The 25,597-nt window shown below is 33.6% G+C and overlaps 1 protein-coding gene across 1 annotated transcript; it reads right to left on the bottom strand.

Annotated features, from left to right (window-relative positions):
• Positions 1-10,230: 10,230 nt before the first annotated feature.
• On the bottom strand, positions 10,231-21,403 carry MGAT4C (MGAT4 family member C; the record flags this gene model as incomplete). The annotated part of the gene is made up of 3 exons (XM_082665794.1): positions 10,231-11,372; positions 15,199-15,346; positions 21,257-21,403. The coding sequence occupies 3 exons, from the start codon at positions 21,401-21,403 to the stop codon at positions 10,231-10,233; spliced, it is 1,437 nt and encodes a 478-aa protein (XP_082521920.1).
• Positions 21,404-25,597: the final 4,194 nt, after the last annotated feature.

The raw sequence follows: 25,597 nt of genomic DNA on the forward strand, positions 1-25,597 counted from the left end.
CCATCACATATTAGTTACTTGACCGTGGACAAGTTACTAAACTCCAATTTCCTCATATGCTGTTAGTTTAATAATAGTTCGTGTCTTACATGATTGTTTCAATTATTAAATAAGATAATGAAATGTACATGAAGTCATTAAACCATTGTTTCACAGTTGCTCAGAACATGTTATTTACATGTAAGCACTGTTTTAGATGCTGAGACTATACAAATAATCTATAAATTAGAGACTTGTTTTGTTTTCTTATCAGCCCAGGTGCCTTTTCTTTGGAACCTAGATAACTTTGTCTCACTTTCTGTCTTCCTCTTTTACGCTCCATTAAATATGAATTATTAACATCATGATTTAATCACTCAGTTTGTAAGGAAATATTTAATTTGTTAAAATTGTCAATAGATGAAACAATGCCTTTCCTACATCACTCAAATTTCATTAAGGAATGAATCAACTGGTAAATTTTGAATTCTATGGTAGATTCATTAACATAATTAATAAATTCTATCCAAAAAAACCCCTGAATTTTTCCCAAAATTGAAAAAATTAGGTTTTTTTCCCTTGTATTTCTTGGAAATAGAACCTACATTCTTTGGTCAAGTCAGTGAAAGCTGTTAAAGTGATATGAATGTAGACACATTACTTAAAAATCCTCCTAGATTACTTTAAAACCTATGAATACTTTGTCAGTATAGTCCAGCTTAACACGACCATATGTTTCTTGTCATTTTTAGGTCTATTTGGACACAACTGATTTCCTTGTGTGCACTCATTTTAATAAATTGTCTTGAATATATTCTGAAGAAAATTATTGGTTTAACAAATCACATTTACTATTCTTAGACTATTCCAAATTCCTATTGTTTTCACAATCCAGACTCTATTTTGCTTTGAAACCAAATGGAGAAATTGTAAGCAATTTAAATTAAAATGATTAATGTTATACATTATATTTTATATGGTAAGACCAATAAATTGACTTATCAAGAATGTTGACATAGTATGTAAAGCTAGTTCCCTAATTCACCCAAAAGGTATCTTTGTACCTGTACAATCTCTATCTCTATGACTCCTAAAATGGCTAAAAAAGCAAAATTAATCACATAAATTATGAGATTAAAACAGTGAAGCAGTGGCATGGAGATTGTTATTGTGTTAAGTAAAAGTGCACCTTGTAAAATCTTTTAGGTATTGTGAGAGTGATGTATAAACTTTATTGCAGCAATTATTAAATTTACTGATGAAAATCAGAAAAATGGTGAAAATTAATATATTTATAATAAATTTAATTATTCATAGTAATACAATTTACATTAATAGTAAATAAGTATATCTGAAAGAATAAAATAGGCATCAAAAGAATTTAACTAATGTCACTTTCTTCTTACAAAACAGAATACTAATTGTTAGGGTGACACTGTATGAATGGAATTTATGACAGCTATTTTTAGTAGTGCATCAGATCGCTACTTATTAAGTACCTACTTATTAGTGGTGTGTTGATTGATAATGTGTAGCTATAAATACATTAACTTGAATTTTCCAGTTGAAAGATTTATCAGAAAAAAATATTACAAAGTATCTTTTTACTTTTCAAAGATGATCAGTTTAGTTTGCTTTAACTAGAAGGGCACTTATATTTTTTTAATTGATTTTATAGGAAACACATGACTCAGATTCATCATTGCTCATATTAATTTGGACCTCCTGTTGTAACATCCCATAGCAGAAAACAGTTTATCCATTTTATAAAATAGCAAACAAAATACAGCTTTGAGTTTAATCTGGAATTTTGATTTCATTAAAAGTGAGCTTGATCTATTTGGTCAAGTAATATTGTCTTTTGACAGTCTCAAGAATCAAATTTTGATTTGCAGGAGCAAAAATTTGATGAGTATTGTAGACTAAAAAGTTGAGCCATGGTAATTTGTAACGCTGACAGGAAAGATAACTTGCTTTAGGCAAAATCATGAAGCAAAGATTTTCAATCTGAATCCTTCCAGCTCTTTTCCGCCGCGGAGCACAGGCTCCGGACGCGCAGGCCCAGCGGCCATGGCTCACGGGCACAGCCGCTCCACGGCATGTGGGATCTTCCCGGACCGGGGCACGAACCCGCGTCCCCTGCATCGGCAAGCAGACTCTCAACCACTGCGCCACCAGGGAAGCCCCCTTCCAGCTCTTGTATGCGGTATTTCCTGTTGTGATTTTTACATTCTTTGGTTGCCCAGCAACCTCTCCTTACCACAATATTTGAAAGGATTATCTCATCAATTGTCAAAGTTCAATTAGCAATCAGTTATTATTATCACTCATTTCATAGCAATTTGATATGATGGAGAATATTTTGAGAGGATGTGTTTTGACCACTCTGAGAATGGTTACAAGGAATCAGCAGAAAGTGAGGGTAGAAATATGTGCTTTGGTGCATGAATTTAACTGAACAAATCTGCAAGCATTAAATTACAGATACTTCAAATACACACTTAAGTCTTAGAAATCTTCTTGACTATTAGTGACACATTTTCCAAATGTTTGTCCAAAATAATTGGATATTCTAAGTGATTTTTAAGGACACTAATAAGGTCATGATTGATTATCAAATTATGGTGGATAAAGATAACACATGAATAAACAAAATTTTTGTGCTCAGTTATATATGACTTAGAGCTTGAGAAATGTTGATAATAGAAGTACAAATTGCATTAACATAATTAAAAATTTTTTAATTTGGATATTTACTCAAATGGGAAAGCCTCTTTATTGTAATTCTATAAAAAGCTAAGGTTATAAATATTTTCATTTAGGGAAAAGCCATTGTTCATTCCATTAGCAGAGATCAGTTTGCCCTTTTGAAAATAACTGACTTGGATAGGTTGATTTATGAATCAAAGAAATTAGTTTTTAGGGAATTATTCTTATTAAATTTATCCTTTTATTAATAGTATAATTATTTGTAGGTAGGGAATTCTAATTCAAGAATAGATCCAATGTGTTATAAAAAGAAACGTGTAGGGCTTCCCTGGTGGCGCAGTGGTTGAGAGTCCACCTGCCGCTGCAGGGGACACGGGTTCGTGCCCTGGTCCGGGAAGATCCCACGTGCCGCGGAGTGGCTGGGTCCGTGAGCCATGGCCGCTGAGCCTGCGTGTCCGGAGCCTGTGCTCCGCAACGGGAGAGACCACAACAGTGAGAGGCCCGCGTACGGCAAAAAAAAAAAAAAAAAGAAAGAAATGTGTAAACCCTCAATACTGTTCAACAGTACTCATTGTTAAAATGCAAGCTGTAGTTTGTTAATGTGTTTATTTTCGAATACGAATGAAAAACTTCTGCCAACTATTGACACTGTCTCATGTGGTGCACAACTGTAAGATTACAGATGTAATTTGTAGTCAAAACCAGACTACTTTAAAAGAGAAGTTCGTAGAATTGAGATCATTATTTTAACTTTTTAGAAATATACTCTCACTTACTGATAAAGTAAAAAATGTAAAATAACTGTGTGGCAAAATATAAATATATTTAGAAGTTGGAGTGAATTATATAGATTATTTTAAAACGGGAATATAGGAAATGTCAAACATTTAAACCAATGTGAGGTATTTCATGGGGAAAAATGCATATAATATTTTAAGAGTTTAAAACCTTGGAGATTGAAAATGGGATTGCCATTTATCTCTGTGTGGTACTTCGGGCACTCTGTTTCCTCGGTGACACAAAGTGAAGTGAGGGAGGAGGAGGTAGATAGAAGGAAAACTTCTCTACATCTCTTCCAGACCTTTGAGTATACCATAAATTAAATATTTTTGCTATAATTAGCTTTCAATTATGAGTGCTAACAGCCTCCATTGCTTTATTTATGCATTGATTTTTGGTGACTTTTATACATTAAAATTGTATTTATCTGCAGTTAGGCAGAAAGATTATAGGTTATGTTGGCTATTGTGGTTTAAGTTGTATTAACAAACACGTAGTATTTTGAAAGTATAGACTCAGTTTCTAAATATTTTTTATTCACTGTCATTGTTTACCCTTAAACAATTAAAGTGATAATTAAATTTAATGAGCATATGTCTCATGAAAATTTTCATTTAATAGAAAAGGTATTGAGAATCTTTTCACTGTATGTTTGATTGAACCATTTTAAAGAGCTGGCTATTTAGGGTATTGCTTTTTCCTCCTATAAGACATGAAATTTGAACATTCTATGTTCTTAATATGATTGTATTTTTTATGAGCATATACAACTTACATATTTTCTCACATAGTGAATTTAACTTTTGAGTAATTCTTCGAAGAGAATATCTAGACAGAGTGACATGGGAAGCTGAAGCAACTGTTCAAATAAAAAACTACTTTGGTCTCAAATATGTTTTTCAGAATAGATGTCCATATCCAATTATCCAGAACATGGTCTCAAATCTACATTTCAGTCTCAATGTTAAAAACAGAAGAGTAAATCATCTCAGAAGATTTGGGGATTAATGAAATGATTTCTACTCTGGACTTAAATTTGAGTAACTAACTGATGATGAACAGATTAATGAGGTGGAAGGGATTAGAATTTTGGGGATTCATGATCTTGTTATCTGTGTATCTTTATAGTTTGGAAATACAACCCCTTGAAACTCATATTTTAACCTTCAAATTTTATTTAAATTTTATTTAAATTCAAAGGAATTTAAATTAAAAAATAAGGAATTTAAAGAATCCAAACAGTTGCACAAAATCTCTAATAAGAAATATTTTCGGAGGATGTCATGTATAAAATATGTGGTAAGGACAAGTAACCAAAAGCCAGTTCAGAAGGGGAACATAACCAGGAAGACAGTGTGTCATAAAAGCTAAAGTCAAGAATAAGTGGAAGTGTGGAAGCTAAAAATAATGCAAAGGATATACATCTCTCTCTTTCATCTATATAGGTACACGTGTACAAATACATATATATACACACACAGATATATACATATAAACATGTATATGCATGTATGTTTGTGTATATATACACACACATAAATATATATATATAGAGAGAGTACTCATGACAGATGTGTAGATACACACACGTGCAATGATTTTGGAACATATAAAAAATAATAAAGAAGATGTTTTCTCGGGGTAGATAAAAAATACAGTTAAAAGCAAAGGAAAAACATGGGACTTCCCTGGTGGCGCAGTGGTTAAGAATCCGCCTGCCAATGCAGGGGACACGGGTTCGAGCCCTGGTCTGGGAAGATCCCACATGCCGTGGAGCAACTAAGCCCGTGCACCACAACTGCTGAGCCTGCGCTCTAGAGCCCATGCTCTACAGCCCAACTACTAAGCCCACGTGCCACAACTACTGAAGCCCGCACACCTAGAGCCCGTGCTCTGCAACAAGAGAAGCCACTGCAATGAGAAGCCCGCGTACCACAACAAAGAGTAGCCCCCACTCACTGCAACTAGAGAAAGCCCGCATGCAGCAACAAAGATCCAACGCAGCCAAAAATAAATAAATGAATTTATATTAAAAAAAAAGCAAAGGAAAATCAAAAAGTAAGAACTAATCAAATCACGTTGCATTACAGCCTTTTCCCTCCTAACAAGAATAATTCTGAAATGAATAGAGAAGAAATTCAAAGCAGTAGAAATACAAACACTGAAACTCAAGGTAGTCAAAGGGATAAACTGCTTATTTCCAAGTTTGAACATCATGGATTGGGTCACTTATATCATTGCACTGGTCACTTTTGCCAGTAATGGGAAAGATACCAGAGAACAGGAAGTCAACATTAAAAAAATTTTTTTTGAAAACCACAGCTCTATGAGCTTAATAAAGATTCTAAGTAAAATTTTAGAAATTACAAAAAGCCTTTCTTTTTCTTTATTTTCCAAAGTAAATGAATTTAGATTTCTTAAAAAAATGGTCATTAATATTTACAATGGGAACATTAGGAACAAATGTTACAAATTTTGAATAAGATTTCTAAAGTAATAGATTAGAATGACAGAAATATATCTTGATTTTAGGAAGGCATTTACATAATTCTACATGACATTCTTTTGGTCATAATATAAAAAGGAGGGTGGATAACATATTTAATGTGTAGTCAAGTTTATGATTCCTATTGATCAGGATGAAGGTCTCTGGTAGTGTTTTGAAGGGCCATATCCTTTTACATATGTATAGCATGGCTAAAAAGGAAACATAAGTTTCTTGATGAGTTTATGTTATCTGATTTCCAGCTCTAACATCCTTCAAGGTAAAATTATTCCAATTTCACAGATAAGTGAACTGAGTTTCAAAGAGATTAAATAACTTTGATCACATCTAGAGACTAGTTACTGTAGATCTGGGTTTCAAACTCAGGTCTGCATGACTCTTCCATTGTATCTCCTATGAAGACAAAAGACATACATATTAAATTATGGTAACACAAATTTGGGAGGCTATGTTAAGACACTGAATGACAGAATCAAGAACTGGAAAGTGTGGGATTGTGGGTCAGAAGAAACAAAATGAAATTCTTTTGAAATTAATATTAAACTTTAGAAGAAATCTTCAAAGAATCAATTGAACATGTACAAAATGGCAAATCATGTTTTATCAGTAGATCATGTAATATAAAGTTTGAGTGTGGGCTCTATTAGTCAGTAGTATGGTGATAAAAAATGTGTTGCGTTAATGGATATATTGACGAGGCCAAAGAAGAGAATTACATTTTCATCTTCAACTGCTAGAGGAGATTGAGAGCAGTGTTTTCAGTGTTAATCCTGGGAGCAATGTTCTAAAGGACATGCTGCAAACTGGCAAATATTGAGTGAAATGTGCCGTACGGACATCTAGAAGAGCGAGTGCTTTCTCTGCCATATCATATATTTCATATATGTTTGTTTCATTTATACACCATTATTGTACAGCCAGTTTTTCTATGATAGCTTTATAAAAATTCCCCAAGAATACTGGCTCAGTAAGAAATGGAATGTTCCAATGTCATGAGTGTAGCTGTATGACAGAAATAGTTCTAAATGACACATTGGTTTCTAGATTATATTTTTATAACTGGAAAATACTTTATAAATTGCACAAGGTTATAGTGTTTCAATGAGAATGTAAAAGTGCTTGCATTAACAAGTTTTATGTACTTGTTTTATATCCACACTTGTTATTGCCGCTAAAATGTGTATTTTCCGAAAATGTTTATTTTCCAAATTTGTATTGTGCTTTTCCAAGATGCTTTTCTTTGATGTCCATAAATGCTGAAAAGGCTCCCTTAAGAAGAATTTTAAGTGTAAGTAATCTTTCAGTCAGTTTAAAGTATAAAAATAGAGAAGTTATTTACGGTCATACCATATTTTGTGCTTGAAATCTGTCAGCGTCTTATTTTCATAGAAATTAAATAACTCAGCTATTCATGTCACATTCCAGTCTTTTTCAATGGGTACTCGTAACAAAGAATTTAATATATGTATTTTTTAAATTATTGCAAAGACAGAGATCTCACATAATTCTTAATAACAGAATATAATTAAACCTGTCTTTTTTGCTTTGTGTTTCTGAGACAAGATTATTAGAGCCTTATCAGAATTTTAAAATATAGGATATACAGCATTGAACCATGTAAAGATAAAGAATGTTTGGTCAGGTTTTTTTTTTTAAAGAGAAAGGTTATTTGTCCCCCTGATCCATAATGGAGAAGCTTTCTTTGTCAAAGTCTTTTCTTAGAAAGTTGACCCACAGTCAACCTGTAAAGAAAACATAGAGACAGTCTTAGTTGATTGATCAGCTCAAACCCAGTTTTAGTAATGAAAAGATCAAATTTAAGATGAAATGTGATCCCTTTGGTTCACATTAGCATTTGCAATTCTCCAGCAAACATCCAATTTCACTGTTATCTTAAGTAATCTTTCTTGAAGCATTTTCCAGAAGTCGATGTCAATGGCTGGTCTATGGAAACGTTCCCAGAAGAATATGTAAAAGCTTACAACTCACCTCATGGAGTCTACCTAGGTCTTGGTATTATATGTCTTTATTGTGTACCTTTTATCATTGAAAGTGCAGAAAAGTTTTTTCTGATTTCTGAGGTATGCATAGAATACTATATATATGATTAGCCAGTTAATAAAAGAGGGTGAGAAAAGCCAAGAAAACAGAATATTTTTTTTGCGGTACGCGGGCCTCTCACTGTTGTGGCCTCTCCCGTTGCGGAGCACAGGCTCCGGACACACAGGCTCAGTGGCCATGGCTCACGGGCCTAGCCACTCCGCGGCATGTGGGATCTTCCCGGACCGGGGCACGAACCCGTGTCCCCTGCATCAGCAGGCAGACTCTCAACCACTGCACCACCAGGGAAGCCCAAAACAGAATATTTTTAAGTGTCTGGCAAACATCCTCCAAATGAAAGCAAAAGTTATTACCATTAGTTTAGTTTAGTGGCAGTATTCATCTTTTCTTTGGACTTTAAGACTTAGATGTGCCACAGAATATTAATACTTATAGGTTCATTGTTTTCTCTAACACTATAGCAACTGGGTGCAAAGAAAATACACAGTAGCTATTGTATCAATAAAAGAAAATATTTCCCAATTTTTAAGTCTGAGTTTCTAATTTAATTGATTTGAATAGAATTAATAAAATACTTTCCATTCTTTTTTTGGACTGTATCATACCAGTGAGTCCTAAGGATTTTGTTTCAGGGTGGAAGCAAGAACAAGAGGAATTCCTATTCCTTCTCATTATCCCAAGTCTAATATCTCTCTCTCTTGTGCGCGCTCTCTCTCTCTCTCTCTCTCTCTCTCTGTATATATATATGTATATATTTGTCTATATAATAGTATATTTGAGTCTTTCCATAAACATCCATGAAGTACTCTTTATTTCTCTTCATAATAAACCCCTTCACCTTTGCTGTTTGTCAAAAAATAAAAGGATGAGACAAGCTCAGGACATTCTGAAAAAACAATGATTTTAGGATGCACTAAGGTGTCCTGAATTGCTTTAATGGACCCATGGTATGGATACTATTGTCAAGTCCCTCACGGTAAAATTTTGACAAGTTTGCTTACCATTTGGGTGCATATACCACAAGAGCATCATTTATCACACTTTAGGATTATTTTACAGAATGATAACATGACTTACAGAAGAATTATACAAGCTATTTCCGATAGAATAACTTATTACCTGAGACTCACGTACCAGAGAACCAAAAGCATAAATTATGTGAAGACTAATCTCTACATAAGGGAAAGAACATTGTCTGGATATCAGAACATCCGATCTCTCATTCCAGCTTTGCTGTCAACTAGCTCTGTGTGTAGAAGTGACTGATTTCTGTTTCTTACTTCTGTCCTTCATAAGATGTCCATTTGAACTCCAAAAAAGTATATGATAAATCACAATGGTTTCAATCATATGAATTTTAATACAAAACATATAAAATCAATTTCAAAAATTTTCTGCATATACTGAAAATGTTCATTAAGAATGGAATAACTATAAGCCTTCTTTAATTTCTTCTATTAAATGCAGGTACCCAATGGAACCTGAAAATATTGAGCATAACTTCTTCTTTGCAAAAGGGAAACTAGAAAAAGACTGCTTCCCACAGAAAATTTATTGACAATAGGTGTTCAAGTTTTTATACATTGAACAATGTCCCCTTTTATATAGTCAGGGGAAGATATTTTTTAAGTCTTTTTTTTTTCTTTCCATCACCCCACCTACACACAAAATTCTGTTGTAAAGACATCACTTCTATAAGGAGGTATTCATTGTAGATGTACAGAAGTCTATGGAAACCTAAGTTTACAAGAAAAAAAAATTATCATTCTAACCAACTGCATAGTCACAGAGATGCTTAATAAAATTATCTGATGATATAATGAAGTCACTTCTTAACTAAGTGCATACAGTGGCAACTAGTTTTCAAGATTCACCATCCAACAAACTACGTTTTCTCATTTGAAATCCTTCATGTCACTTTTTGACATTCAGATGAAATTTTGAAAGTAATATGATAACATTAAAATATAAACAAAAGTAGCATTAACTGTGAACTGATACTCAACTTCAGAAGTTAAATGTGTGTATTAGAGTAAAAGTATGCTGACTATGTGTAAATCAAAACTGCCAAAATTAGTTTTTGAACATCTGATCCATTGTTTTCCCTCCAGAGGATAAAGGGAGCAAAAGAGGAAGGTAGCCAAAAAGGAAACAGGAAGACCTGCTTCAGTAACTGGACATATTGATTTAATTGGCTAAGAAGTCCATATGCTAATACTCCTAATAATCAGCCATTCCTTTTGTGTTTTGGTAACATATATCCTCATACAATGTATATCAAATGGAATTTTTTGATTTACATCAGATACTTCAAAGTTTCCATTTTTGAATTCCCCTAGTCTTATGTAAGTAACACATTGTCTATTTTGTTTAAAATATCTAATATCTCCCCCAACATCTAGGGCTCCATGATGCAAAATGTCATTTTGTCGATCTTCTGTTCCAGTATTCACTTTAATTCTTTTGATTACAATTGGATTTTCAAATATAATTACAAAGACATCTCCTGTTGACGGTGATTTTCCCCAAAAGTATTCATCAACACTACTATAAGCCTTGCTTGCATCATAATTTTCAAAAACACTCATGTTGGTATATAGACTTGCAGGAGGGTTATCTGGGATATCAAACGGCTCCTCTTCAAAATCATCATCCTTCAGCTTATTCTCGGTTCCTTTATATGATGAGTAATAACCCATGTGCTGAAAGAGAGATGGTTTAAAACGAATCACATTTTTCTGAGCCAATAGACCGCGGAAATGAGTTAGTAGCCAATCACAAGGCATTTCTTGATAAAACATTAATAAAAAGTGCGCCAAACGTGGGAGATCATGAGAATGATAAAGTTTTCCAATATAGCCAAGCTTAGAGAATTCAAGGGTTACCCAGTAAGTTCCTACTAGGGATGTAATGACTTTCTTGATGGCAGTAAAGAAATTTTTTGAACAGCGAACATCATCTTCAAGCATTACATAATAGTCTGAAATATTGGCACAAAAATTAAGCAAAAAAGCATAATCTACATTTTGCTTGGAACGAAATCTCACTCTGTCTTCTGGATCATTGTAATTTCTTTTAAGGCCACTCAGGATTGGGTAATATTCCTCTGGAGCATGTATAACCATTAATCTTCCTGCAATAATATGGTGGGCAAATTTCTGTGTAATATCCTGTAACATGACCTCACGCCAGGATGAATTAAAGTCAGCTAGATGAACCACCACTGAAATTTCCTTCAACTCTTCGTAGCTGGATTGCTCAAAAATTGACTTGATTGTCTCAAGTAAATAATTTCCTTTTTTTCGTCTCACTGATGAAAGTCCAATTGTAAGAAACCCTGAACAAAAGAATTCAGAAGGAAGACAAATTAAATGTGAAATTAGGTTTTTTTTTTTCTTTTTTCTTTTTTTTTTTTTTTTTGCGGTATGCGCGCCTTTCACTGCTGTAGTCTCTCCCGTTGCGGAGCACAGGCTCCAGACGCGCAGGCCCAGCGGCCATGGCTCACGGGCCCAGCCGCTCCGCGGCACATGGGATCTTCCCGGACCAGGGCACGAACCCGTGTCCCCTGCATCAGCAGGAGGACTCTCAACCACTGCGCCACCAGGGAAGCCCTGAAATTAGGTTTTGAATAACATAAAAAAAGATAAAATTTCTTTTCTCTTTAAGCCTGCTACTCTATTAAGTAAATCTAAGTGAATGATTATATATAGAACATTTTGTCATTAAAGACTTATGCTAAATATATAAAGGTTATAGTACTTTATATATAATTGATATTTTCCATGGAAAAACTGCACCTTAAGCAAAATGATGTATGAGCTCTATTGCTTAAACATTTGTTTATGAAATAAGATATATGGTTTAAAGTGTTCTGCAGCTTAATATTCTTATATTTTATTTAAATAACATTGACACTGTTTTTCTTCAAAAAAAAAAAAAAAACCTGCAAAATGAGATAGGAATTCATCCAGTTAAGAATGACAAACTAGTTTCAAATGATGAAAAAGAAAATTAAGGGTCACTCATTCTTTTAATCACCTTTAAGTTTTTCATAGAAAACATGCCATATATTTGCATCTTTCTTTAATCACTGTGATTATCTTGTACCAGAATAATTCATAACTGGACTTCACAATTTTATTTTGAAATTTATCTAGTATGTTAATTAGAATGAAAACAATATCATAAGCTATTTTTGAAAACCTGCATTATTGCTTAAACGTATGATGTATTGTTCTAAGACATAAATATTACTGATTTCTTTTTTTTTTAGCTGCCAACACTTAAAGCTTTAGGATATTTTAAAAAATAATCCTTAAGGCCAACTTTTACTAAAAATTCAAAATATCTGGTAACACTGTGTCTTCAATATAGAAAGCAACATTTATCTTGGGCCAGGTAAAGTTATATCCTCAAGACAGGCCATGTTTTCTCCAATTTACTATAGAACTCACCAGGTTCACTCTCATCCTGTAACTATAGGTGTCTAGATTTTCCATCTCGGTTTTAATGGGTTTTGTCATCAACTATAAGACGGAACCATCAGGCGTGGTTGTGCTCCTACCAGACATTGTCTGGATGTACCACAGCTTTCTTATCCATTTATCTACTGAAGGACATCTTGGCTGCTTCCAAGTTTTTACAATTGTGAATAAAACTGCTATAAACATCCATGTGCAGGTTTTTGTGTGACATAAGTTTTCAACTCCTTTGGGTAAATAACAAGGGATGTGCTTGCTAGATCATGTCATAAGGGTATGTCTAGTTTTGGAAGAAACTGCCAAACTCTCTTCCAAAGGGGCTGTACCATTTTGCATTCCCACCAACAACAGGGGAGATTTCATGTTGCTCCACATCCTTGCCAGCATTTGGTGTTATCAATGTTTTGCACTTTGTTCATTCTAAAAGGTGTTTAGTGCTATCTGATTGTTTTAATTTGTACTTCCCTGATGATACATGATGTGGAACATTTTTGAATATGTTTTTCTGACATCTGTGTATATTCTTTGATAAAATATCTGTTAATGGACCAAAGACCTTAACAAAGACCTTAACAGATATTTCAACTGATTTCTTTATTGTAAAACACATTTTGTAGTAATTTTGTCTGGTGAAATTTTTATTCAGATATTTGAAACCTAAAATTAGAAATTAGATATTTTTAGAGAATAAAATAAAACCCTGTGAAATGGCAGTTCACCTCTGAGAAGCGTTAGATGTCTTCTAATTAAAATGTTTTCACTTTTTAAAGCTCTCATTCTCACCATGACTCAGAACTGAATAAAATTTCAGAGCCACCATTTGGAAAATAGGGAAATGTTTATATTCACCAAGATCACTGTTTCAAGACAGATACCTACATGATTTGATTTGCGTGATACTGAAAAAGCCCCTTCCAAGAAAAATCTTTTTTACTAGTCTATTAGAGAGGTAGAAATTTACATGTTTCATTGAAATACCTGGGCTTACGATCCTGTCTTCTACTGAAAAGCTAACATGTTATCTGTTACAATTTAACTCAAGACACCAGCCCTCATTAATACTCAATAACAGCCAATACTTATAGAATACTTTCTACATAAAAGGGAGAAGTCTGAGTATTTTACATGTAATATGCATCTTGAATATTCAAAACAGTCTTTTGAGATAGCTTTGCACTTATCAACATTCCTGTTTTATAGATAAGGAAACTAAGTCACAGTGAGATGAGGAAACTCGTGCAAGGTGTAATACCTAGTAAGTAGTGTGTGAGAGCAGTAGACATTTGAAATGGAAGAAAGAAAGATCTAAAGAAAGCTGAATTGTTACAATTTCCTCAACCTGCTGATCACAAACTCATTTGCATAAACACTTCTTAACAGGGAACTCAATTTTTGTGGTCTCCACACGATCTACTAAGAAGTTCATGATATCATGGTGTATCACGTATTCTAAAACTCATATTTTTCACACAGATATATTTTAAAATCAGGTTGTATATCACAACTGATGGCATCTTACAACTTAAAACTGATAATGCTTATACTTTCTTAGTGGTACATCAATTAGATCATGCTACTTTCTGTAATCTATAATGTCTTGAAATCCATGAAATGTAGTATGTTACTTCTTGGATCCAAAGTGTCTATAGTGGATTGAATAGTTTCCTCCAAAATTTCATGTCTACTTGGAACTTCAGACTGTGACCTTATTTGGAAATAGTCTTTGAAGATGTAATTAGTTGAGGATCTCGAGATGAAATCATATCGGATTCAGATTACGCCCTAAATTCAATGACTAGTGTCCTTATAAAAATAAGAGAGGACACAGAGAGACAAGAGAGACAAAGGGACGAAGGCCATGTGAAGATAGTGGCAGTGATTGCAGTTTTGTTGCCACAAACTAAGGAATGCCAAGAGCGACCAGAAACTGAAAGAGGCAAGGAAGGATTCCCCCCTACACGGAATGTGGTGCTGCCAGCACCTTGGTTTCAGACTTCTGGCTTCCAGAAACATGAGAGAATAAATTTCTGTTGTTTTAAACCACCTAGTTTGTGATATTTGTTACGGTATCTTAGGAAACAAATATAATGACTTTCACTACTTCAAGCTGGTGGCATGTAATAAAAAACAAACCAATGTTTGAAACTGTATTACTATGGGAATAATTTGGGTTTCTTTGGCGGTACACGGGCCTCTCACTGTTGTGGCCTCTCCCGTTGTAGAGCACAGGCTCCGGACGTGCAGGCTCAGCGGCCATGGCTCACGGGCCTAGCCGCTCCGCGGCATGTGGGATCTTCCTGGATCGGGGCACGAACCCGTGTCCCCTGCATCAGCAGGCGGACTCTCAACCACTGCGCCACCAGGGTAGCCCAGGCATAATTATTTTTAAAAGCTAACTTTAAAAATGTTAAGTTAATTGATTTTTCCTAGTCTCTCTACATGGTACTATAGCAAACTGTTAAAAAGTTCATGTCACAATTAGGCATTTAATTTTTTTGTTGTTATTAATGGAATTGGATCGGTGAATAATTGCAATTTGTGAAGAAACACTGAACTATTTCCCAAAGAATATTTTATATTAGTAAAACCCATAAACTTTTATTGTTATACAAATGAAGAAAGTTATCATTTTAAAACTAAATATTTTATTGTTCTTGATTTTAAAAGTCTAAGGATACTTACGCTTTCTTTGTAAAGGCATGACAGCTAAGAAGCGATAGGTGACATTGATGGCTCCTGAAAAATTAGATAAATCTTTGAAAGTATGCACATAGCGTTCTGGATTCAGTTGATGTGTAGATGTTTCCCTTACAAGTTGTTTGTCTCCTTCCTGAATGCCAAGAAGAAGGCAGAGAAAACAAATAAATAATAGATGGTCATGGATTAAATAAACTTTCTCCTTACACAATAAATATATGGGTCTGATACATAATATGGGTATTATATAAATCTCAGTTACTGGCACCACAAGCTGTAGATAATTATCTTTACCCTGAATTCCTACCTAGAGTCTCTGTTCCAGTTATATTCCACTTTTTATACTATGCTTACAATTGCTTTTCTACAGCATACATCAATAGTGGCATTCTCTTGATAATAATAAAACATTCTCTTGATAATAATAAAAAAAATCTCTATTTGAAACTCTCACTGCCTTCATGTTAAAATTCAAATTCTTTACAATAATTTAAGGATCTTAAAACTTGAGAGTAATCTCTTTTACAGTTTCATGTAAAGCTAATTTTCACTAGATTCCCCATATTTCAGTCATATTAAACTATTTACTCTTCTTCAAGCCCTTTCAAATAAAAGACCACACATTATTTCTATGATTTTGAAATTTTAGGAATGATTAGGAGGATGCAGCAGTGAACATAACAGTTGGAGTCTGGATAAATTATTAATCAAAAAATTTTAGTCAGTCACTTATGTGGCCACTATAATTGAAGGCTGTTGAGAATGGACAGACATGGTCCTTGTGACATGGTAGTATTTTTTTCAAATGTCTTCAAGATAACTCAATTAGGATACATTTGTACAAAGTCTTCAAGGAAATGTCTAGACCTTATACTAGTCTTTTCCATGATGTTTTCTTGTGGGTGTAGAGGGGGAGGGGGAGTATTCCGACGGAGGTGAAGTTTGGCCCTTTTTTATTTAAGACCCTCATTATCGATCTGATACTGGAATTATGTCATTCAATCTTCAGGATGGTTTATATTCAAGAAAACGTTCATATTCAGCTTTAAAAATATCCTGTCAATCAGTAATTGCTTTGTTTTATCTCTCTTTAATATAAGTTCAGTTGTAGATTTTGATTATCTAATCACCATTGATCAAGCCTCTATTGGTTATACATTACTAGCAAAATGACTTGCTTGGCTTTTGTATATGGTTTAGTACCACTGGTAGAATATTAGGGCAACTAATTAGGAAGAAACGTTTCTTTTTTGGCAAAGTGTCTATTGTGCTGTGTGAGTTATATGGATATTTCTACTGTTCAGTATAAGAATGGCAGGTCAGGCATGGGCATGCCATTAAAACTACAGAGAAAGTGAATGCATTAAATAAACTTGGTCCTCATGTTTTTGGCTGTGGTCAATAAAACTTTAATCAATTAAACCTTGTTCTAAAATATTAGAAAGGATTCAAATACAAACTTTACCTCAACTGGAACATTCACTACTTTGTGTCAAATTTAAATATAAATGGAAAAGTTGACTACCTCAAACTTTTAAATCTATGGCAGGGCTGAAATTGTCTTAGAATAAAAATTGAGAGTAGTGAACCCTGACTGGGAAGAGCTATCAACCTGGTCCTTGATAAATGAAGATTCATTCTGAATATCTCTTCTGTATATTCAATTATGTTTATGACCCTATAGTTGCTCTTTAATACTGTATTTCTATATTTTAAATTGACTTGATGATTTAGACAAAGAAAAAATACTTTAGTCTGATTTATAATGTATTTGCCATCTGTAAAATTATAGAGTTTCAAAATACATGATATTAAACTTCGGAGGCTAGTTTTCTTATAAATGTACTCATTGAATATCCATTGAATTCTGATTATTTTAAATTCATTGCACGTAAGTATTTTCATCTTTGTATTTCTGAAAACCTAAAAAACATCACGCAAGTTTTAAAATGAACAAGTTTAGGATTTCTAAAAGGTAACCAGAGACTCAGTTCTGCATCAGCTACTTTAATAGTAATGTAATGGTGTACACAGTCAATAGGGTATAGAAGAAATATCTATAAAAATCACAGTAGTCACAACACTGAATTGATTTTACCATTCTGGTCTTATGTGATATCACATTCTAACAGGATACTGAATATCTCTTTAAGAATTATATCGTGAACACGTAAAAATCCAGACTTTTTCTGTGATAAGACAGAGTACATTCATCCTGTTTCAAGGACATAACAGAATATAAAATGAAATGAAACTTACATGAAAGCACTTAATTAAATTCTCAAGAACAGGTTTCTTTACACTTTTCAGCATAAATAAATCATGCAACTTTCACCTGAGTCTGTCTTGTTGGCTTCTTTCCAGAAGCATCTATCTGAACAGCCGGGCTCTCCCTGGATACCTTCTTTCTGTAGCTACTATGCTGTAGTGTATTTCTCAGTAATAAGACAAAACTTTATGACAATCATTTTCTGGATAGGAAGGCAATTCAATGGACTAGCTACAGACTAAATATATACCCTGGTGGCTACTTTGAAGATGCTCACAGCCGAGAGGCGAAGTTGATTGGATGTGCAGTGTCTCTTCTACTTAGTTTGCCTTGTAATACTATTTGTCTCTTACACTGAACTTGGCTTTCTTTCCCACTGAAAGGCACATATGCCCCTAACATGTAAGCAATACACTAAACTGTTACATGCCCAGATTTGGGGGCCACTGATAGATTTTCTAGCAAGAAGAGTAGAATAGATGTGCTAAATAACTCGAGAGACCTTAATACTGTAATTGTTTATCTAATTTCTCTGAATTATAACTATTATTTCCCCCTGATTTAAGAAAAACAGAAAAAGGGGCTTCCCTGGTGGCGCAGTGGTTGAGAGTCCGCCTGCCAATGCAGGGGACACAGGTTCGTGCCCCGGTCCGGGAAGATCCCACATGCCGCAGAGCGGCTAGGCCCGTGAGCCATGGCCGCTGAGCCTGCGTGTCCGGAGCCTGTGCTCCGCAAAGGGAGAGGCCACAACAGTGAGAGGCCCGCGTACCGCAAAAAAAAAAAAAAAAGAAAGAAAAACAGAAGAAGAACAACCTGCTAATGTCTCTGCTTAGAAAATTGCATGCATTGTGATATTTTGGAGTCAAGAAAGAGAATCAAGTCAGATAATTTTAGGAAAACTGAACAAGCACAGATAAAAGGGTTGAAAAGGGAGAAGTATTAAAAAGAAACTGCGTTATATCCTAGTAGGAGGCCAGTTTTCCATGGTTATTAAACATTTTTAGAAGAACAATTTTAATTTTACACAAATGATTTAATGAATATTTCAAATATTTATATATATTAAGCCTTGGGATAAAATTTAGCTCAAAATGCAATTTAGGTAAAAAACATCATCTAGTAAACAGTGAAAAATTAAACTAATAAAAATATTGTCATTGAATTGTCAATATGGGGGTATGCTTGTATTTAAAAACCCTTTTAACTCACTTTTTCTGACTTAATATAAGTATTTAAAAATAATTTCAATTTTTAAAGCTAAGAAGCAAACAATCTCTTCTCTGAACCTGGGATGATTTGCAAATTTGACTAGATATATGGCTAATGTAGCAAGAAAATTTTCATTGAGAAAGTACTCTTTAGTAAGAGCTACTTCATTAAATCACACTTTTTAATTAGGTGGCTAGGACCTATGTTTAGATAGAAATGCATAAAGAGAACAATAGTGTTTGACTTTCTTATGGATATACACTCTATTAATTCTTACACATTTTATAGTGAATTTGAAGCTGTTCTATTCCAAAAAGGCATAAGGATGTTTGCTGCATACAATACTCTTTTGTCTACTTAAAGTTAAATATTGAAATTTCACTTGAAAGTGTCTTATATGCATCATTATTGAATACAACAAGCATCCTGCCAATACCATGTTTTTGATTTACAAGATGTGATATACTTCTACCAGTACATACAGATGCAAGAAATAAATTTTTATCACAAAATTAAATCATTAATCAAGAGCTCCTCTATGATCTTTAATTCTATTAATTAAAAAATAGCTGGATCGGGCTTCCCTGGTGGCACAGTGGTTGAGAATCTGCTTGCCAATGCACGGGACACGGGTTCGAGCCCTGGTCTGGGAAGATCCCACATGCCGCGGAGCAACTGGGCCCGTGAGCCACAACTACTGAGCCTGCGCGTCTGGAGCCTGTGCTCCGCAACAAGAGAGGCCGCGATAGTGAGAGGCCCGCGCACCGCGATGAAGAGCGGCCCCCCGCTTGCCGCAACTAGAGAAAGCCCTAGCACAGAAACGAAGAGCCAACTCAGCCAAAAATAAATAAATAAATTTATAAAAAAGAAAAATAGCTGGATCACCTGGGCCTTGCTCTACTGTCCTTAAATTTCATAAACCTAATAACCAGTTTAAAAAAATCTAAAATGCATATCATTAGTAAGTTTCTCCAGTTTGCTATGTTTACCTAAATCATGCCTAGTCAAATTCTATTAACTGTGCTAACTTCAGTATTATGAATTGACTAAGGATGATAGAATGAAGAGTCCACAAGATTAAGAGCTATACTTGAAAGTAAAGGCTTAGGCAGAGTCAAGATCTAGGAATCTGACAGAATTTTGCCATCAAAGAACAATGCTAACGGAAGCAAGATGCTTTACAGAAGACTTCCTAAGAGGATCTGCACAAACTTAGATCATGTGGTTGGCTCATAGGATATGTTTAGAATAGTATCTGGCAAATAGTAGGTAGTTACCAAATCATGTTCAATTAATAAAACATTTTACTAGGAAATGCTCTTTGTAGTTATTGTCAGATTCTCTCTAGCTAAGAAATTAATTGAAACTTTTAGCATGCTTGTATGATAGAATGTATTTTCAGGTCCTCTATCTGTCCAAAGGCTTTGATTTTCTGAAATATGTGAACAGGAATAATTGCATAAAGATTAGAATTTTCCCAGATATCTTAAGCTCAATTCAGATAGAAAAAGTGAATTACTCTCCATATTACTTTCATATTACTCTCATCAGACATGAAATTATATAATTATAACAAAAATGAATAATAGAAACAATTTGAGTTCTCACAATTAGTCAGAATGTGTCCTTTTGCATACTTTCATAATTCACTTAAAATTCATTCATAAATTATCTACTAATTTTACCATTTTTAAACTATTGAATAGCTTTCACATAATATTATCTTTAGTTCTTAAGGATCTATATTACTTTTCAGTGACCATAAATGTATAACGTGGTGGTCATTTAGTGTTATTCCAAATCCAAATGAGATGTCACACATTGTAATAAAATGTTCCTTCTTAACAAAATAGCACAATTAGTATCACTAATTAGACAATGAGATTTAAAAATTTTTGATAATATAGAAAAGTAGAGAAAGTAAGGAGTAACACCTTTAAGCAAATTTTGTTTATTCTATTTACAGCAGACCCTTGAACAACACAGGTTTTAACTGCGCAGTTCCACTTATAAGTGGATTTTTTTCCAGTAAATACGTAATACACTACATGACCTGAGGTTGGCTGAATCTGCTGATGCAGAAGTGTGGATATGGAGAGCCGACTGTAAAGTTACACCCAGATTTTTCTGAGTGCCTGGAGAGTCAGTGCCCTTAAAACCCACATTGTTAAACAGTCAACTGTATTTCAAATTAAAGCTCACAAATTACAATGATTTTATGCAGTATTAATTCAGATAGGGATGATAGCTAACTTATTTGGAATTAGAGATACATATTTGAACCACTACATATATATATATACACACACACACATATATATATACACACACATATATATATATATATGGCATTAAAGAAAACATTGCAACATAAACCAAAACAATTATAATGTTGGTAATATATAATTAATATAAAAAGCAGCTAGATAGGAAATATACATGTTATAATTTTACTTAAACTAAGGCTATTTCAATAGCCTGGGACTGAAGTTAGGTTACAAGTGGACTGTCTGGTTCAACTTAGGCTTTATTCTGAACAAAAAATAATCAACCTCCAAGACTTACCATAACATAGCTATCTTCAATGTACAAGTTCATAAACAGAAGGAAAATGACAAGAACTCCCAAGAATGAGACCGTAGAACGTTTTCGCAGGCATCGCATTTTATCTAGTGTATCAAAAATATGTTTCACTTGGTGAAATTTAAACATTCTCTCCTGTAGAAAAGAGGCACAAAATTATTAACAATTAATTTTGTATGCAAATATTTCTTCATCGTATCAGTCAAATCCAGGCCTTTATAAAATCTCAGTATTCAAATCTTGGAACCAAAATTGTTTCCAATTTCATAATAAATTTGGCACAGGCTATTAATACATTAACAGAAGGATAATGCAGTGGTTTATATTGATGTAAAGTAAGTAAAAATGAAAAGCACAGTTATTTCTGAACAAATAAACATTGGTAACAATAATGTAAGAAAATAATACTTCTTTGATGAGAAAGAATAAAAATTAAAGAGAAAAGCAAACATTAAGGTAACATCTACCTCCTCATATTATAATGTAATGAAAATGAAAGAAACTAGAAGTATGGGCCTAATACTGATCTCAGAGTAGGTGCACTGAAAAGAGTGATGGGGAGAAAATCTGGGTGAAAGAAAGAGAAGTGACAAAGGAAGTGAAAGTTTTGGGGGTGAGTCCACACATATATTTGAGTTATAATTGCTTTATTTTTCCAGTAATTCTTGCTAAATCAAAGTAAATCCTGGAGTGGCATACCGACATTGCCTTGCTTGATCTACTACCTAGAAGTCTGGAAGTTTATAATGATTTATGGACTACAAAAAGGCAAAAGTGGAGTCAGCAAGATTACTGGAGGCCTAATGATTTTCCATTTCACTCTTCTACATTTTGTGATCTGCTCCATCATTTTGTGATTTGTAAATGAATTACAAATTCATCTAGATTACCATTTTTTTTAAAATATAAATATCTGGGATGATCAAAAGACCAGTGGAATCATATTTTGTCAAAAATCAACTATAATCTGGAAATCGTGCCTTGTTATGTACTAAGTCTCCCTGGGCTCAGCTTTAGGATGAAGTATTTATGGGCCTAAAGAACTTCAGGAGGTGAAAAGGCCTGCACCCCAAACCCTTACAACAATGTCTAAGAAATAGCCAACTAATGATGGCTCTTCAATGAGTTAATGCAAGAAAGAATTTATGGATCCTTGTAAATTATAGGAAAGAATATTAGGAATTGGGAGAAAGGAATGTTATAAGAATTAATGCCCATTTCCTTTGGCCATATTTTTCTCTAGGGTTATTTTTTCTTGTTAATTTTTAGGAGTTTTAAATATATGTGTAGGGATGCACATATATATACTAATCTTTGCTCACGTTGAAAATATCTAAATATCTTTCCCAAGCAGTTTTTGTATTTTCTCCTTTTTGGTATGATGTTTGCAGTGTAGTGGTTTTTATGTCAAATTTATTTCATGGATGTGGACTTTTTTTGTATAACGCTTTAAAAAAATCCTTCCCTATCTTGATGTCATATGGGCAGTCTCATTTATTTTCTTCTGGGATTTTTTTGTTTTGCATAGATAGATTTTTTTTTTAGTATACCTGTAATTTATCTTTGTGTCTTTTATGATATAGTGGAATAATTTATTTTATCTTTTCTATACGGAGAACTGATGATCTGCTCACAGTGCATTGGCATAACTACTATTCATACTACCACTCCTAATTTCAAGGGTGTGGGCAAGCATACTCTCTTATGTACACAGAAATATAGAAGAACTGGGTAATGGTAAATATTAATACTGTATACCAGACCATACATTGAATCATCTCTTCTTTTGGTTCGTGATGCCAATTCTAGAATAGGGTCACTTTCTAATTTGCATTTATGGGTCAAAAATGTATTTATAGAGTCATCATTTATAACCTTTTTCAATAAGAAAATACATACATAGCACTTTTGAACCAAAATATTATAAGTGAAATTCTGTTGTCTGGTTCTATATTCTGTACCATACTGTAACCTGGTCCTGATTCTACAGATAAAATATTCTGTTTGTAAAAGATTTTTTATCTGGATTTGGGTGCAGGCTAAGGTGCCCCTTCACGTTCACTGAAGTTGTAATCTAAGGATGCCTAGGAAGGATAAGAAGCAGGATTAAAGCTATGGACTCTCCATCTGGGTGGCTAATTTCAAGAGAATGATGTTCTGGTAGGGCCTCCAGACCCCAAGGAGCTGGAGGGGATACCTACTGGGTGCAGATTCTGGATGCAGCTGAGATCTGTTAGTACAAATGCTTGTGAGTCTAGATGCTTAAGGCAGAAGTCTCAGGGTCATCTGAGAGGGACCGTTTTGGAGTAGGGTCTGGTGAGGGGCTTATCTGTTTATATTCAGTGGCCGGTCCCAGAACCCTGGTGCTGCCCTCTATATTTTAGAAGGTGCTGGATTCAGGTCCAGGAGAGAATGTCCCAGGCACTTAGCTCTTAGAACCACGACTCCACATTGCCCATGGATTTTTCTCACGATTTGTCATCAGAAGTTATTTCAGCATACGCATGAAGGTGTTTTCATCACAAATTTGTTTGAAAATCAACAAGTGAAAATATTTTAAATTGACAACAGTAGAAGATGTTTGAATAATTTGTAGTGTTATTAGACTGAAGCCATTGACAATGTTGCCCTAAATGCATATTTGATGATATACAAAGGAGTTTATGAGACAGGTTAAGTAATAAAATGGGTATAACAACAAAAAAGATTTTTATCTGAATTTTGAAATGACAAAGGATTAGAATCTAATCATATACAAGTGACACAATATTTCTAAATGTCAATTTGGGAAGACTTGGCAATAGTATGAAATACATTTATTCCCTTTAACTCAGCAATTATATTTCTAAAAATCTGTTCAAAGACCAAAAAAAATGTATTTGTGAGCAAAAGTTTAGCTATGGTATTGCAAAGCAGTGATGTTTGTAAAACAAATTGGAAACAATCTATAAGCTGTTAATAGACATTATCTCAATGTAGCAGAACAATCAGGAATTTTCAATCTTGTTTTATTTTTCTAAACTTTCCATATTTTTAAAAGCACATATATTTAGTAATATTTTTTAAAGTTACTTTTAATTTTCAAAATTCTTTATTGTCTGTTGGAAAATAAAACACATTTTATTTCCTGGACACAAAAGCATAAACAGCAATTTTTTTTCAAGAAAATAAGATTTAACAAATATGTAACACTTTATATGGTTATGCCTCTGGATGCTTGGAAAGTTGAATGTTTTGAGTTCAATATAAATGCTAAGTCAAGAAGAATTCCATCCTAATTCTATTTTTTTGAGACAAAAAGAAAATGTAAATTATGAGATGCAAACTGAATTTGCAAAGTTCAAATGTACATAATTATATATAGAGATAGTGCTGGGCAATACATTTTGCATGGATAGCTCACTGAACCTTCATACCAATGCTAACACATTAATACTACTATTAGACCAATTTTAAAACTTATGGAAAACAAGGCTTTCTCATCTTCATAAGGGATGATTCCAGCTTCTAAATCTTAGAATTATTACAGAGTCTGCTCTATTAACCACTATTGGTATACAGTTTATTAATTAGGTTTCATATATTTTAAATATATGGTTGCCAACAGACTATTAACATATGTGATAATAATATGTGATATTGGTCTGTTGAATAAAATAAAAACAATGTAATAAAAATAAATGAAAATTTCTTGGCAGAAAGCAAAATTTTGATTAAATATATTTAACCTAAAACACATATAAATATATAACATTAGGAGGTGGGTGATATATGATATTTCAACTAGCATAAGAAGTGGTAAAAAAAATGCTTTGAAGACAAACTGCTGTGCATTTTGCATTAATGCAACATAGAAGAAAATTAAACAGTAACAACAACAGCAACAAAATCCTGGAATATAATTCCAAAGAGTTGACAAAAACAGAAATTCAGTCCTTAGAGAATAGTGGTAGTCACCTAAGTTCTAACATCCAATCTTCCAACTTATAATCCTCCAAAATTCATTCAAAACATTCAGAGCACAAATAAACCTTCCATAGTATATACCCTCAGAATAACCAGGAGAAATATAATAGCACAAAGTTCAATTTACATATAAGTAAAAACAGTAACAGCCAGGACAAGAAGAATTGGCTAAGGAGCCTAAATCAGATGTCAAAAGTTAGACCAAAATATGTGTCATTTATTAAACAAACTACACCAGACTACACCACAGTAAAAGAAAAATTAAGAAAGCTAATAATCTATCCAAACTCCTCTCTCATCTCAAACATACAATTACATGGATCCAGGAAAAAACAAAACAAATGAATATTCACAAAA

The sequence above is a fragment of the Grampus griseus genome (genome assembly GCF_964374135.1).
Source record: "Grampus griseus genome assembly, chromosome: 11".
Classification (NCBI taxonomy): Eukaryota; Metazoa; Chordata; class Mammalia; order Artiodactyla; family Delphinidae; genus Grampus; species Grampus griseus.